Source organism: Scomber scombrus, chromosome 3 (genome assembly GCF_963691925.1).
Source record: "Scomber scombrus chromosome 3, fScoSco1.1, whole genome shotgun sequence".
Lineage (NCBI taxonomy): Eukaryota > Metazoa > Chordata > Actinopteri > Scombriformes > Scombridae > Scomber > Scomber scombrus.
Genome location: NC_084972.1, coordinates 25,222,588 through 25,240,146, shown reverse-complemented (window position 1 = coordinate 25,240,146; position 17,559 = coordinate 25,222,588). Strand labels below are relative to the sequence as shown.

The 17,559-nt window shown below is 38.3% G+C and overlaps 1 protein-coding gene across 1 annotated transcript; it reads left to right on the top strand.

Annotated features, from left to right (window-relative positions):
* The first annotated feature begins 479 nt into the window (after positions 1 to 479).
* Positions 480 to 16,669, top strand: ppm1j (protein phosphatase, Mg2+/Mn2+ dependent, 1J). The gene is made up of 10 exons (XM_062415540.1): positions 480 to 858; positions 8,006 to 8,120; positions 10,013 to 10,342; positions 10,859 to 10,971; positions 11,271 to 11,355; positions 12,200 to 12,318; positions 12,766 to 12,829; positions 13,346 to 13,453; positions 14,095 to 14,246; positions 15,278 to 16,669. Exons 1-10 carry the CDS (start codon positions 602 to 604, stop codon positions 15,423 to 15,425), a joined length of 1,491 nt encoding a protein of 496 aa, XP_062271524.1. The 5' UTR covers positions 480 to 601; the 3' UTR covers positions 15,426 to 16,669.
* The last annotated feature ends 890 nt before the right edge of the window (positions 16,670 to 17,559 follow it).

The following is a 17,559-nucleotide window of genomic DNA, read 5'->3' as shown; positions in this document are numbered from 1 at the left end:
GATCAATTACAGAAATGTATAACCCCCTTAAAAGGAGTACTTTTGGGTATTTTTCATGCTGACAACATCAAATGTTGTCTCATAGAGACAATTTAGAGATAGTTTTAAATATTTAGCCTAAGGTCTTGGGATTTAGTGAGTTGTAGACTAAATGTGATATTTTGATTGCAGGCTTTATAATTCATACATGATGGTTTCATCATAAATGTGTAGCTGACTTTCACATTAAATCTGTCTTTTCTTGTGGCTGTTGAGGTTTTGAGTCTATTGGGGATTTTCTTTTTGGATGTGTGTGATATTTTCACGGCTGGCTGCACATCCCAGTGAAGCCCTGCCTTCTGAGATGAGATAGAGCCTCCTGCCGGATTACAGCCTGCACGCAGCCAGTGAAGGCTTTATTCTGTTTCAATGAGGAAAACATCGTGTCTGTCTGTCTGAAAGCTGTCACATGGTGCCAATGAGGGGGAAAAAATCGCTTCCTGAAATGATCATCGTCACTGTCTGTGTGTTGTGTTTTTTTTCTGTCTCTCTCTCTCACGTAACAGCATCGCATCGTGTTTAAATTTCGGAGCTTTTTTGCTGCTGGTGTCGGTAGGTGCCGATGATGATAAGCAAAGTTAAAAACGCGATGTCCACTTTGGTGGGAGGGATGATGCCACACGGACACCACCACAATCATCACTCAGGTGGAGGGCAGACCTGCGGACCGGACAGCCTGCCGCCTCGCTTCCCCTACGGCCGGCCGGATTTCTTGGACCTCACCCCGGAGCTCCTGCAGTACTCCACCGAGCACGCATCACGGCCGGTCCTCACGTTAAAGAGAGGCAGCAGGCTTCCCTGGCAGACGGGATACGCAGAGTGAGTGGGTCTAAGCATTCATTGACAAATTGTCTAAGAGGACAGTCATCCTCAAATGCTGTGTTTTTATTTCCAGTCTGAGGAGTGTCAGGCCTGTGAGGAGTGTTTTTGTACTCCGAGAGTACTGCAACAGCCAAATGATGTCCAGTATGGCCTTTTTTGCTTTTGCACAGTTTCTACCTCAGTGTTCCTCCTATGAGCTGCTGTAAACAACATTTATGGAGCAGCTTCTCTGCGTCTGTGTAATTAGACAAAACAGTCCCTATCTTCACACTGTGGCATACACTGCTCAAAGGTTTGCCTGCAGGATAGTCAATTTTAAATAGTGCAAGGCCATGTGAAAATGAAAGCAGGAAATGCAGCTATCTTGTTTCAACAAGCCCTTCTGCGTGCATTGTGTTATTGATGTTTTGTTTTTTTTAAAACCCACAAGTGATGACAGCTCAGGTACTTTGTCTCCTGTGTGCAGAGCTGGTTGTCTGTCTTTCTTGTGCAAAAACACATGAGAGGAGCCTATTATGATAGAATTAGTGTGTTTGCATCACTTAACTGTTTATGGTTCCAGCTGTTTTAAGTAGTGACCATTTACATTTGTGATGCCAAGTGCATCCATCCACTCCTGGTGTCCTTGAGTTTACTGCAGTAACTCTTATACTCTAATACATCTGCAGTAATCTCACAGGTAGAGATAGTACACCTGCAGTACTCTCATAGGTAGAGACAGTATACCTGCAGTACTTTCACATACAAACAATACACCTGCATTACTCTCATAGGTAGAGACAGTATACCTGCAGTACACTCACAGGTAAAGACAGTACATCTGCAATACTCTCACAGCCAGATTGTGCTGTGAGACAATACATCTGCAGTACTCTTACAAGTAGAAACAATACACTCATAGTACTCACATAGAAGAATAAATAATACATCTGCAGTACTCTCACAGGTAGAGAAAATACACCTGCAGTACTCACAGGTAGAAACAATGCAGCACTATTTCATTCACACTATTGGCCAGATTGTGCTGTTTGGACGATTCCACTGAGGAAAAACACAGTCAGACGTACCATTCTCCCCGAGGAGGGGGTTATGAAGGGCTGAATACCTTCAGTGCTACAGTATGTGGGCTGTACCATTGCATGTTGCCCACCTTCCTGGGGAAACACACACACAAAAAAAGACTGAGTCATGCAGAGTCTCAAGGGGATGAGATTTGTGACGACAGCCGTTTCAGAAGACTGAATGAGAGAGGTCAAGTGAGGGTGCTGTAATGAAAAATGGGAGGTTGGCGTGTGGGAATGCGCACCGTCATCAATGCTGTCATCTGCATTACTTTAATGTAAGTCGCTGACACTGTAATCACAGCATTAGCAGTGATGTTTACAACACAACGTAATCGGCTGATCTGCTCGCACATCAGTTCTCCCATTACTCAGAGTGTAAAAATCCAAAAAGTCCACACCCACTCAGTGATAAATTATCACATTTGATCTTAGAGAACAAGTGGCAGTGTGGGCCTTGTGAGTAAATCAATCCAAAATCAATGTTCATTAATAGATTGTCAATTAATAACTGAAATTAGGATTCTGTGTAACATCAATGCCAAATCATTGCTGTAATCCAGTTTTTAACATTTGTACAGGTGAATGAATGTATCACAATATTTACTTGGGAGGAATTGGAGAAGTTATTTATTCAGTCATGCGGATGATACAGTTCCGATAAGCCTATTTAAAGCCTTCAAAAGGTGTTAAATTAAATGTGATGCGTGTGATGATTTAGCTGTGCTACACCACCTCAGATTAATCTGGTTGAAATGATAACCGTCACAGAGCAACATTTATCAGAGTGTCCATCAGCTTCATCCCTTTTGTTTCCGTTTACGCCCCTTGTGGAGTAATGAGTAGGAACAATGATGGCCAAAAAGTGTAGGTGGACGCTGTCCAGTTGGAGGCCACCCTGCTGGCTTACACTCAGACTCTCTGCAACTTCTCCACTTAATTAGTGGCAGGGCAGGCTGTCATTGTGTTGGTAATGAGGATTCATGGTTATTTGTTGTTGTAGAGTCTTGACTTGGCATCATGCTGATTGAGCACTTTTTTGGTATTTTTGTCACTGGTATGCACAAAATTATGTTAGTAAAAGTGCAGAGTGTCATTACTGTCTCAGCAAGTAAACATACACTTTAACTATATAACATTATTTTTGGCAGTTTTGCCTGTTTTGTATAGCTGAAAGTGAAGAGGTGACATGCAGCAAAAGTGTCTGGCTGGAATTGAAACAGGAACATTGCAGTTATGTGGCATGCTCAGTAACCTTTCGGCTACCGGGGCACCTCACACATAAACATTTTAAATATGAAATCTGTCTGCAGTTTAAGCACCACACAGGTTTAGGATGCTACATTTCTTATTGATGCCGTAACACTAGTGTGCAACATTGTGTTAGCATAAACACATCAGTTCACTTCCAGTTAGCCACTTAAAGTGCATTTGTCAAATGGATATGTGATACTAATATGGAGGCACGTTTCCAGGCTTGACATCATGCAACAGAGAGTGAGGAGCAAAGATCTAAGAGAAAGAAAGAAAATGAGTGTACAGAATCGATATTTCAATATTTTTCTCAATTTAAAGCCAAGATAATTAAATGTAACCCTTACATACTGTTAATATTCTAACCCTTCACTCATTATAGCCCCATAATTAGCCAAATTTCTGAACAACAAATCTATTAGCCATTCATAAACTCCTCATCAGTCATAATAATATATGAGTCATTAATCTGTAATGAAACTTTCAGAGAGCAGAGTTTGTGAATTCTTTAGTTTTTATTATATTTGTTTATGGAATAAAACATTCACAAGCACACTGCCTAAAACAGTAGAACATAACAGCCATAATGATTTCAATGGAGGTTACTGAATGTGCAGAATGCATATCACAAAAATGCATATCACCTGCAAAAGAAATGTTATAAAGTTGAAATATTTCCACCTTTGCACATTCTGCTTCACTTTATGATAAGTCATGCAGTTTCAGACAGAAAGAATGTTGTTTAGGGTGCTTTTACAGCTCTCAACTGTAGAAATGTGTCAAAGTTAAACAGTATGTTAAGGTTAACTCACCTGTAACCATGTATAAATGATTACTGTCTGCGACATCCTTGTGACAATATGAATAATACATGAAAAACCAGTTGCTGGGAGAGCAACAGTAGAGAAAGAGAAGAGCTCAGATCCCTTTATGAAACTGAAGTGAATATACAGGTATAGAGGAGGGATGAATTGGTGACTTTCAACAGAATAACTCCATGCTGTCTTTTGTTTTGAGTCTTTTGTTTTCTAAAAAATAAATCCCTTGTGCTTTTGGATCATTTTCTTTCATTCAGTGCGTATGTTGATGCATTTTTATGCAATGAACAATATTATTTCTACAGTTTATTATTATAACTGGGTTTTGCTCAGTCCTTTATGAAGACTTGTATAGTGCACATGCTTAATTGATACTATTTGTCTCGAAATCTTAAAATGATGCTGAGATACAGTTTACAAGTTGCTGCATGTTACAATTACAATGCTGACATTTAAGTTTCAAACTGTGTTCAAGTTATTGTACTACCTTGTTCTTTTTGTCAGGTTTTGCCAGTGTGTTTCACTTAAACACTGCAGCATGTGTTTTGCAAACATGACAAGCAACTTCCTCTCCCTGAAAAGGAATTCAAAATATGACAAGACTAATTCTTTGATGGTCCACATGCTTCAAATGGAGATTTTATGTGCTGTACAGGCTTGCAGTGTTTGTCTATCTGCCAAAATTCACCTAATGTAGCATCATTCATTTACAACCATCTTTATCTTATTTAAACGTATCATTCATTTTGTTTAAGAAAATTCCTCTGTTATACTCTGAAATGTGCCAGTGTTGTGAGCAGAGGAGTTAGAAATACATCCAAAACAGGCCTGCTGGTCATTTGAAATTCTTATTTGACCACCAGTAATGCAAAAAATATATAAGCAACAAAAGAGGAATACACAGACAGCTACAACAGTGACATCCATATTTCAGAAAGGTCAAATTTGAACAACTCCAAATCTAAAATGATTATTTCAGTGATTCTGAGGTGTTTTCATTCGCTGGATTACATGCATCACTAATCTGCCTCTGATTGAACTGCAAAACTGTTTCCACAGAATCAGATTTTCCTCAGTGGGAGGTTTTGATAAGACATGACGTGGATCTAAAATAAGATTTTTGTGGGAAAACATCTCCAAACATGTACTTAAAACGTTTTCATCATGTGTATGATGTTAAAAAAGTCCAGCACCTCACAAGGAGGGAATTTACTGGAACTCTCAACTTCCTCTTTTGAACTTTCCTTGCATAATACTGTATACAGTAGGAGGGATCACACAATGGCTTTCAGTCACAAGTTGTGGAAACATATGACTATGACCGAAACACAGTGATGTGAAAGAGTTCAGTGACTTGAGTTCCTGGTTTAGAATCACATCTGCCCACGCTACTGAAATTATGTTCAATTATAGCTCATTGGGTTCATGTGACTGCATTTACAAACAAAGAAAAACTGCTGATGATTCATGGAAGGAGTGGTGAAAATGTATTACATTGCAAAAATGTGGAAACAAGACTTTAATATTCAACTAAAATGTTTTTCTTCCTACTAAATCACATTAGGATTTTTTCATTTTTAACATTGAAAGAAGGCAGAACAAGCTTATTCCACCAGAAAGACATTTTATTCAGAAACGTGACATGTGAAATAATCTTAAAATATTATGTGTTATGATGATGTAACATACTGTTGGCGTCCAATTTCTGACCAGAGCAGATGCATCCAATAATAGCAAATAAAAAGCATATACTCTCTTTTTGGTGCCAAATTTTACACAACCCTTATAGCTTCAATGCAATTTTCTGCCTGTGGCCAGCGCTTAGAGATAGAGCGTGACCCCTGCAAAAACACCATGCCTAAGTGAGTGTGTGGCTATAGTAAACCTAGCAACATGCACCACTGTGCCAAAAAAGGGGTGCTGGCAGAACATTGTGGATTTGCTGTGATCATTTTCCAATATTATGAGGGTTTTTTTTTTTTCCCCCAGCCCTGCATCCAGATCTCCAAAAATGTTTTGGCCTTGGCAGAAAGTTTACACGTCAATCAGTAGACTCTAAATTTTTCCCTGTCATTAGTCCTAATGTAGGGAGCGCAGTGCAGGACACTGCGGTGCCAGTGCTCTGCTTTCAACTGATTAGAAAGTGAAAGGACTTTTTATAATCCTGATTTGGACAGCAGTTGCATTTTGTGCCTCATATTTGCTGCTCTCTCATATCAAAGACCCTAGCCAGGCCACAGCCATTTTCTGCAATGATTGTAATCAGCTAAACTATCTGGAAAGTAAGAGGTCATAGGTCTTGTTTCAATGATTACTTACAGTAGCGATTCTCTCTCGTCTCCTTTGTTGGACTGTACAATTTTTCCTCTTTCCTTCTCACCGCCAGTCTTCCTTTCATTTCTGTTCTCTTGTTCTGTTTCTCTTTCTCAACTGATACATGACTAACCCTCTCTCTGCAGAAGTTTCTCAGGGAATCTTAATGACAATACTTGAATTACTGGAATTGAGCAAGGTATTATGTCATATTATCCAGCTAATGTGGCATTTATCTATAATTGAAACTGGAAAATGTTATGTAATATACCAGCATGAGGCATGAACTGCAGCCTCTCCAAGTCAGCCTCATATGGCAGCTTAAAGGACTATACTGGTGAATGTTTCAGCCTGTATACTACAAATCACATATACTTAACAACACAGCTAACCAAATATAAACTATCCTGTTGTGTTGTAGTGTTTTTCTTTCCAGACAATCGGTTTCCATTTATTCCTGTACGGTATGGAATTCAGTTATCAGGTTTATTATATTACCATTGGGTTTAATGTCTTTGTCTAATGTGAAAGGTGTTGCTCATAGTGTCAACCCACCCACAATAATCATCCATTTATTATTTATTATCATCTATTCATTTCCAGTCAGCTCTACAGAGTATTTTAGTGTCTTTCAGTTCATTGTTTTGGTTTTGCTGCGTACAATTTCACTGTTTTGTTTCACTTGTGTCATTTGCATCAGTAGTTTCCAGCTGCAGCATGTAGCTTCTTTTTTTCCATTCAGCACCTAAAAGCAGATGGACAATGTTAGCAACTAGCTGGTGAACATATTGTAGTAGCTTAAGAGTCAGAAAAAACCCCAGAGCTAACAGTAGAGTCAATTTTGGACTTACATTTGTCAGATGAACAGAAACGCAACTCAACTAATGTTGCATAATATCTGTTGAATGTGAAAATAAGCAGCTGTTTACTAATAGGCTTGAATTGACATAAAATGGAATTAATAAAAGGTGATACGTTAATGTGTTTAGCTTGATCCACTGCCTGAAGTGGCTAAAAATCAACTAATGGATTTAAGATGCAGAATGATTTGATCAGCACTGTATTACCATTATACAATGATGACGTAATCCATCACTTCCACAGTTTCAAGAATCTGCTAATTGATTTTCATACTGTATGGAAATAAACACAAACCACCGGATGTCTGGAACAGCAGGGATAATACATATAATCAAGTAATCAAGTTTAAAATTCTACACCATCAATATGAAAATGTAACTTAAACGTGATTCGTAGAGCTTGAAGATGCCAAAACAGTATGATCACTGTTTGATTTAATATTATTTTAGCATGCATCTTATTTATTGCAATTTTTCACAGATAAAACTACTAAACATAGTTTTTGCAGCCTCACCACTCTTTTCATCTCTGTTACCTCCTGTGAACACTGCTGCAGCGCACACCAGGATGGATGATTCTGCTAGAGTATGAAACAGTGCATTACTCTAAAGCCATTATCCTCCACAGGCATCGGCTCATAATAAAAACACTTAATCCCTCCTGCAAGTTCCCTCTGGGACATTGCTGCATCCTGCCCCACTTTTTTCCTCACTGTTCGTCTCTCTCCATCTTTCTGGCTGCTGTTATGTTTTCATGTGGTGAAATATAGAGAAAGATCTCAGATCTCTATAAATCATCTCCAGGCTCACTTTTCTTCCTCGCCTCTTTCTCCATCAGGGTGATCAATGCGGGGAAAAGCATGCTGAACGAGGACCAGGCCTCTTGTGAGAAACTGTTCGTGAAGAAGCCGACCGGCAAACACCGCAACTCCACTCTGCTGGAGGACAACGGGGTGAGCGAAGGACAAACTCCTGAACAACAAAACAAGAGTCAGGGAATGAGGCTTGAAATGTCTGGCAGGTCCAATAAATTTTCAGTGATAATATTTTTGAATCTGACATCAGTCGAGTCCTGAAGAAGGTGAACGTCACTGAAGGTTATTTGGAGTTCTTGTTAATGAAGTCTGAGCAGTACTGCATTTAAATTGTAATCGCCTCACACCATCTGTGCACTGTAGTTATCGGGTACCCAATCGTGGTTTCTTTGTATCCTGTTTGGTTTTGATGCATGCACCTTGTTATCTGTATTCCTCTCTGATACTCATGGGACTTCTCATTTTTCACTTTGTACACATTCATTCTGATCTTTCTGATAAATTCTTGACTGTTCCTCATATTGTTATCACAAACCAAAGCATCAGAAATAAGTTCCAGCTATGCAGTAAAGAATATTTAGACCTCTATGTCAAGATAAGACCCGCAAAGAAGACTTTTAACAGACTTTGCAACTTCAATTTGACTTTTTGTCTCAACTTGTCTGTGAAGTATAAAGTCAGTTTAGTTTAATTTAGTTTAGTTTAGTTTAGTTTAGTTTAGTTCTCATCCTACAAATGGAGAAGAGATGTACTGATGTATTATACCAGAATAAGCTACTAGCAAATGTTCCATCTGCAGCCCCATTAGGTTTGTCTTTTACTCCTTCCACTTAAGACTTAAAAGATTACATTTTCCTAATTTAAAAATAATAACGAGAACAGGTGTTGAATAAGAAACTCAGCACAGGACAAAGAATGAACGTTGTCTGGTAACATTTTACTTGGAAGCATTTACTGTTACTGTTAATAACTGGTTTATAACACTATAATGTCATTATAAGCAGCGTTTATTAATCTATTTAACTGTTACATAACTCCTTCTATGGACATCCATAACTGAGTGCAGGTATATAAGCAGATAAAGAATGACAATTTAGTACAGTTGTAAAAATATACATTTTTTTGTATAAATTATATAACATTTTATCTGCTTACAGTTACATTATAGTGTTGTATAAACCATTTATTACATGTTTATATTATGCATATGAATGTGAAATAAGGGGACTTAAAGTACTGTAAAGTGTTACCCCAATTAGTCTCCAGATCAATATGTCTGTTTTAGACCCTCATTTCCTAAAAGACCTGCACACACGCACACACGCACACACGCACACACGCACACACACATGTCCACTTAGTGTAAATGAATTACATCATCCCTTGTGTTGCACTACCCCCATTCATTCCCAGCATCATAGGGCAAAGCAGATGTCTTATGCCTGTTCATCTGTTAGTCAGTCAGGCCAACTCGGCTTGTAAACATGCCTGCAAACACAAAAGGTGGCAACGCCTTTTCATAACCCGCAGCATCATGGTAGAGCAGCAAAAAGCCCTCAGATTATCCTGTAGTTTTCCATCGCCTGTGTAGTTTCTGTCAGTTATCACAAAACCTTTATACTTTAGGAGAATAATATTTTTCTGTTGATATTTTACATGGCCAGTGTGCTATTCTTCCAGTAAAACACTTCTGCTCTCTATATAGTTCTATCTTAAATAAAATCTTTATATCTTGACAGCTTCCCCAAAATATTATGTGTAGATTTACTGTAACTGAGGTTCAGTATGACCTGAAATGGAAGAAACATATTGCTTAGCATTAAACATGTCACCAGAGCCTCTAAACCCTCACAAATCTGTGCCTTCTGGCATGAGTTGTAATCTCATGGGAGATTTTTAAACCACATCCGTAACCATAGGAATTAATATATTTTTATGATTTATATAATATATCACTACTACTATGATCTATATAATAAATCATTGCTACTGTTTTTATACTTATTTTATGTCCATGTTACTTTTTTTAGGATGGCACAGGAATCCCTCTCCAGTTCTGGGGTGTGTTTGATGGACATGCAGGTTCAGGAGCTGCCATCATGGCCTCCAAGCTTCTTCACCGCCTTATCAGAGACCGTTTGGGAGAAATCTGCCACTTGCTGGAGAACCCCAACAGTGCGCCTCCTATCTGCCTGGCTAAGAACGGCAGCCCGTACCAGGCAGAGACGAAGAAGGGAGCTGCACAGGAACCAGAGGACCCCGATGCTGTCAGTGATTCCGCAGTGCGCTTTCACATGGAGAAAGTTGTCAGTTTGGAGAGTCTGGTGATGGGAGTCATAGAGACCGCCTTCAAACAGATGGTGAGCAGATGTTAACGAACAATGCATGCAGGAAAACAAGAAAAACAGTCCTTTGAACATTTTAAGCTGCATATTTGCCTCTGAGATCACTGAAAATATTAACTTCATTACCCAGAAATCACTTAAGTATGTTATGATTTGTTAAAAAAAAAAAAAAAAAAAAAAAAAAGACACTTAAGAGTACTGGGAATAGAAAATCTAATTTTAGTAAACCTGACTTTCTTTCACTGCATTTTTTCTGTTTTTTCTGTGTGGATGAGTATCCAAACCTGACCTACTGTAGAAAGGATGTCTCTATTGTTCTCACTTTATTTCAAAATTATATTAATACTAACCTACAGCCGAGGCCTCTTCAAAGCCTCATTGTTTCTCTCCATCAGTGTTGCTATTTCGTTTGGAATATGAATATTTATGGAGAAAATAATGAGTTATAGTGTGATCAGAGGCAGAGGAAGTTCTTAAACCTCTGAGAGTTTTGTGACCTTTTGTTTTAATTTTGATATTTCTTTATTTCAGGATGACCTAATTGAAAAGGAGAAAACATCTTATGCCATCTCTGGTGGGTGTTGTGCCTTAGCTGCCATGCATATGATGGGGAAACTCTATGTAGCCAATTCTGGAGATAGCAGGTGAGAGTTTAGCTGTATCAGAGTCTCTGTATGCTGTGAACAATGTACTGTAGAAAATATCTAAAACTACATCAAGGTTTGACTGAAGGGTTTTTGTAATGATAGGAAATGTAATTCATTCTAGCTCTCCATTGTTCAATATATGGAGGTTTATACTTGTAGCTTCTTGTGCCACCTGGGGTTCACTTTGCATACTGCAACATTATGCAGTTCTCTAACTACTGGCTGTTTCCTAAAAAAAGGAAAAGGTGGTTCTGAATTTTCTCTCTCTTGTCTTTCCTTCCTCTTTGTCTCTGCAGGGCTATAATCATCCGAAATAATGAAGTTGTTCCCGTGACTAATGAATTCACACCTGAGTCAGAGAGACAGCGGCTGCAGTATCTGGTATTCTTTATCTTTTATAGTACACAAGACAAATAAAACCAGTGTGCTGAGGGGATTTTCTGTTACGCATAACAGGCTGTAAAAAGAAGACTATAAATACAAGTCTCAGTCAATGATTTGATTTAGATTTATGTTCTATTATTTTCATGTCATGCACACAAAGTTCCCAACCCTCGTGGGTTTACAAGGCACCGAAAGTACAGTTGCAGTGGTCAAACATTTCATTACATTACTAAATTACAGATTGCAATGCAGCTCAGTCTTGAACAAAATATTCTGCCTTCTCTCAAAAAAGGTTCCCATCCTGAAACATAACTTAGATATTTCATAATCATCAAGCCCAAAGAAATCAACATAAATGGAGGACATTTTACTAAAAAGTACAGGCCTTAAAACAAACAAACAAAAAACCTCATTCTCAGTTTCACCTAGCTCACACAACAAAGTCTCTCTTCCTCTCTTCCTCGTCTCTGGAGTGGCATTAAACCTGCCAGTCTCTCAGTTGATGTTTGCAAGTTGAGTTGAGCATGATAAGCAGACAACCTGGAGAAGAAGAAGGAAATCCTCTTTCACACTAAAATAAATTGCTTCACTTGCCTGTTTTAGTAGGTGGTTGTAGGTCTGAGTCACCGAGTGGGTGGATGATGTTTGTTGCTAAAACAGGGAGCTGTTCTGCACCTTCTGTACTCAGCATACTGTACTGTAGGGTTCCTGTTCTACATGCAATTTTCTTCAGCTTCTTCATGTTTTGGGAGAGCTGTTGAGTCGTGACAGACATTTACAATGGAGTAAAGCTTTTTATTCTGTAGTTTAATGTGACCTGCTCCATTTTGTGTCACTCCAGGGTTTCCTGAGGCCAGAGCTTCTGGGTAATGAGTTCACTCACATTGAGTTCCCCCGGAGGATTCAGCACAGTGAGCTGGGCAAAAAGATGCTCTACAGAGACCACACCATGACTGGCTGGTAAACCTGGAGATCCTTTTCATTCACATTTCTTACAGTTAATTACATTTTAGTGAACTCTTTACTCTGCATTGATCATCCTGTGATTGTTCACAACAGTTTGGTTGTGAAGTCTTCAGAAATAATTATCTCCAAACTAGGATAAATTCATCCTCCATTAATTTTCCAGATTATACATTCAGTCTAAAAAAAAAAAGAGTCACATAGAGCATGTCAAGACCATACTCCTAAATTCAAATTACTTGTTTCTTTCAGACCAACAGGTCAAAATCCAGGTATTCATTTTTTTTTAAAACAGCAAATTTATACTTAAGTAGTTGGATCCAGTTCATTTTTTCCTTAAAAGATCATTCATAAAAAATGTTATTGATTTATTTTTGGTTGATTGATAGACTAATCATTTAAGCTCTATTCCAAGCATGTTTATGTGTTGTTTGTTTTTTGTAGGGCCTATAAGACAATTGTTGAAGATGATCTGAAATTCCCCCTGATATACGGAGAGGGTAAAAAGGTAAGAAAAAACATAATGTACCATACTGGATACAGCAGTGCTTATTTCTAAATATAAAGCTGCTGACATGTTCTACTGAGTGATAATCTAATCATAATAACTATGTATGTTCATGCATGTCTGTATCTATAACAGGTTGTCTACATCTGACACATTATTGTGTTGCCAAATTTCTACTATATACTTTGTCTATGCAGATGATTAAAATTCATAAAGCATTTTCATATCTATAAGTAACTAGTGTAATTCTGCCACGTCTGCCTGCGCCTCATTCTTTATTATTGTCTCAGAGAACATAGTCTTCACTTAATCTCTCATAAGTGGATTTTCCTTGAACTGAAGCACATCTCAAACCAATAGCCTACATTAGTGTGTGTGTGTGTGTGTGTGTGTGTGTGTGTGTGTGTGTGTGTGTGTGTGTGTGTGTGTGTGTGTGTGTGTGTGTGTGTGTGTGTGTGTGTGTGTGTGTGTGTGTGTGTGTGACTTTATTGTGTAATTGTGTGTTGGTGTACGCAGGCACGCGTCATGGCGACAATCGGAGTGACCCGCGGGCTGGGAGATCATGACCTGAAGGTGTACAACTCCAACATTTACATTAAGCCCTTCCTGTCATGTGTCCCTGAGGTGAGTGTGAGGAGACAGAATTAATGCTGGCTGTCAGCACTGCCAGAGGAGTCGCCTCAGCATTGCTGCTTCAGCCACCTCATTTTATGAATAGCTGTTAAGCTTGACTTTGTTGCCCGTTGCCTGGAAGTGAAACTCTTTTGCATTGCTCAAAGCTTTGTCTCATAAATAATGGGCTTTTATAAGCTCAGCTATGAAAGAAAGGTTAGAAGTGCATGCAACTCTTCTTTTTTTTTAATCTTGCGACACATCAGCACTTCTCATTTTTGTTGTATGGACTTAAAAATAGCCTCCATCTCTTTTGTTGGATTTTACTTTTTTATTTCCTGCTCAAGCACTTCTCAGCATTGCTCAGCATTACAGGAATATTGTCCAGCAGCTTTTCCTTAAACTGTACTTATCTGACTATATGCAACATAAATCACTCTACAGTAGATATATAGTAAGTGGCTTATTGTCAGAAACGTAAATGAACATAAGAAGCTTTATGGAGCAAATGGAGGTTACAATTTGTCTCTTGTATGCAAGCATGTGTTTGCTAATCTTTTTGGACACAACTGAACACGATTCAAAATGTTTTTTATAAATCAGGACAGCGTGATGAATTGAATTTTAATCAAGAAAATGTCTCCCTGTCACAGGTGCAGGTTTATAACATGGATGAATACAAACATGGCCCTGACGACGTCTTGGTCATGGGCACAGATGGATTGTGGGACGTCACAACAGACAGGGAAGTGGCAGATGCTGTGTCAGCTTACTTATCCTGCTGTGACCCCTCTGATCCCATGAGGTATGCTGTCTGCCGAGTAATCCTTTACATTAGGCTTTTGTTCTGGCTGTATGATCTCTCATGTGCCCTGCGAACATGCTCAGGAAAATTTGATGAAAGCGGCAGTTTCCTAAATCCACTGTGAAGTAAGGTCAGTGGTGGACTGTTGAACTTATTGTGTCCACTAGGTGGTGACACATTTTAGGCCTCCTGCAAAATTATGCTTACGGTTAAAATATATCCACTACTTTATTAAGAACATGTGAGCAGTCTAATGCAATCCAGTCTAACAGATCTGCCATAAATTCTGATTTCACACATTTTATACATTTTCAGTTTTACCCTCATTTTGTTAAATAGGTTGACAAAATATCAGGAACACTTTTCAATGTAATAAAGTAGAACTATTGTATTCTTTATGTGTTTATTCACCAGCATCCAGTTATGGATGTTTCACAGGAGGAGATAAAGTGACAATAACATCAATAACACTTAAAAATGAGCTTATATCCTCTTAAAGCTACATTACAGTATATAATAACATGTTTGATTAATGTTCATATAAAATAAAGTCTTACCCTTCATCAGCAATTGACAAAAATGAGGAAGCAGTTTGTCTGATATTCTTACTTGATTAATATTCATTAATTTTTTACTAAGACTCTGAGATATATTGAAGTAGTGACATCATTTACAATATAGCCGAGCAAAAAACAAACAACATCCCAGGCACATGAAACACTGATAACATACTTGACGTTAAAAATAATAAAACCAAATTAAAGTTAGTCAGCTAAAAATATATAAATAAATAAATATGGGGTAAGCTTTAAACTGTTCTGCAGGTTATTTCCAGTTGGCCGGTGCACAGTGCAAGAAACTGGATTTTCCAAGTTCAGTAAAGACAGCCGGCACCTGCAACGTAATCCAATCACTTGAGCGTGAACATGAATCTGTATATTATATGTTGGTTTGTGCTTATCTGTAATTGAAGAGTTCATCTCACTGTTGTAATGACTGTTTTTGCGCTTTGCCCTATGTGTGTGACGCAGGTATACACTGGCAGCCCAGGACCTGCTGATGAGGTCAAGAGGAGTGCTGAAAGAGCGCGGCTGGCGGCTACCCAATGAGAAACTGGGCTCAGGTGATGACATCACTGTATTTGTCATCCCACTGGCAGGGCACGAGTCAGAGACATGACGAGGTGCTGTGGTGACCGCTATGACAGAGCTGACTCGTCAGGGTCCCTCCAACCTCCTTAAACCCCGAACCGACGGGGCAGCGGGAGAAGAAAACACCTTTGTCATAGGTAAGATTCGGGTATGAGCAGCACCTTCATCAACCACTAGACCGGACCCAGCCCGGTGTAGTGGTTGCTTCACTTCAACCCGACCCAGGATCAGTCATCCATCTCCTTCGGTTGGTCTGTCATGTAACAAAAGATTTTCGGTGACATTGTAAGAGAAGTCGCACTCTTTCTCCCAGACCTATTGTTTGTGACGGTTGCCAGTGAGAATTAAATCCTTGTAGTATTTTCTTTCCTGTTTTCCGATGCTGGACCGCTACTCAAACTTTTGAATGGACTGTGCATTTTCATGTCATGAACCTGAATGTGACTCCCTTTTTAAAAAAGAAAAAAGAATCCTCCTGCAGTTTCACAGTCATTATTGTAAAGGGGATTGCAGCATGTGAGGAAACCAAAGAGATGCCTTTATGGCATGAGGATGGAAATCTGTAAAAATGAATGAATAAAACATAAACAATAAGAGAAAGAGAAAGTCCATTAGATTCATGTCTGTACATTAAATACGCATGGAGGTTTTACTTAACTAAAAACTGAAGAATGGACCTTTTTTTCAGCGATGGACCCAAACGGTATCAGTTGAGTCTGTATTGCCGTATTTCCTTCGTTAAGGAGGAATGAACAACGACACCTTAGGCACTTGAAGAATGTTGCACATGCTGTGTGGTAGCCTGTTGATTTGTGACACGGTGTATATTTTTATTGAATGTGCTCATAGATTGATTTATTTTCATTGTTACAGGAAAGAGAACAGAGGGTCAATCATTTGTTGATTTTTTTTTTTAACTACGTTTTCTTTTGTTTAACCCTCAGAGGAAGAAAAGTAATGTGTTGTCATAAATGTCTTGGTATAGTAAGATGTGATAAAACTTCACACATATGCCTTATTATAAAAGATGAAAGGGACTTGAGAGTTTTCTTCTTCAGATGCACTAAATTTGATCCTTGTAAAAGTGGCAAAAAAAACAACCATTGTATGCCCTTACATGTACCATATACCTCTTTTGTACCATTTTTGTTAATGTCATGTTGTTATTTGGATTATCCATATATTTTTAAAGAAAACTTTGGTTGTATCAGAAGTTTTATTTTCATGTTTCTATCCATAACTGTTACTTTGGTGAGATGATTTGTCCTAGAAAAAGAGCTACCAAAATGTGAGGTAGAGGGATAATGTGTACAAGTTTAGAAATAAATCAGATTTTTCCCATTTGCTTTGAACATTTTTGTCTCTGAGTCTTAGTTTCATGTATTTCTCAAAAGGAAATTAACCTTTGGTGTGGTCAACTGATGAGTCAGAACAGGTCAGAGAGACTGCCACTGACAAATTACTAAGAGGGGAGTTTAGTTCCTCTTTACTGACTCCTGTGGTTAACGTCATTAGTATCATGAGCTAGTGTTGAAGTGAAGATTTATTCAAAGACATGTTTACATAATTAATTTCCCGAGAGTTATTCTGTTGGAGTAACAAGTTCGTAAAATATGTATGAACTGAGTTTCTTTTTAAAGTTTTGCCCATTTAGGCTCAAATTTACAACATAAACACAAAGATGTTATTTATTATTTAAGAATTACATGAATTTATAGGCAGTAATAGTCATTATGTAAAATAACCATAAAATAGGAGCATTGTATATTGTGCAGAAATGATTACTGGATGACTGAATAAGTACTCATCGTGTATTCAAGTTTTTGCTTTAGTAGAAGTACAGCAGGACTATCATAAAACTGCACTGAAACTATCAAAAGTTGAAATACTCCTTATGTAAAAATGTGGCACATTATTGTCTCTATGAGTGTATCATTATTGTTGACACATTAGAGTTTAAAGGTACTTATAATCCACCCACACAGGAAGTAAACATTCACTCATCACTGCAATTGAAACATTCATATGCAGCCACATAAAACTGTTCATCAGTAGTCATGGTTCACAGGTCTATGAAAAGAGAACAAGAAAGATACAAAGGAGCCGGCACATTTTTCATTCTCGTTAGCACATGGACAACGATGAGCTCACATGAATCTTTG

Bases quoted from the DNA above. Each gene is read 5' to 3' on its own strand.
- ppm1j (XM_062415540.1), top strand. From the start codon at position 602: ATGATGATAAGCAAAGTTAAAAACGCGATGTCCACTTTGGTGGGAGGG. The intron at 10,972-11,270 runs GTGAGAGTTTAG...TTGTCTCTGCAG, and splicing joins GCCAATTCTGGAGATAGCAG to GGCTATAATCATCCGAAATA. The intron at 14,247-15,277 runs GTATGCTGTCTG...TGTGTGACGCAG, and splicing joins GACCCCTCTGATCCCATGAG to GTATACACTGGCAGCCCAGG.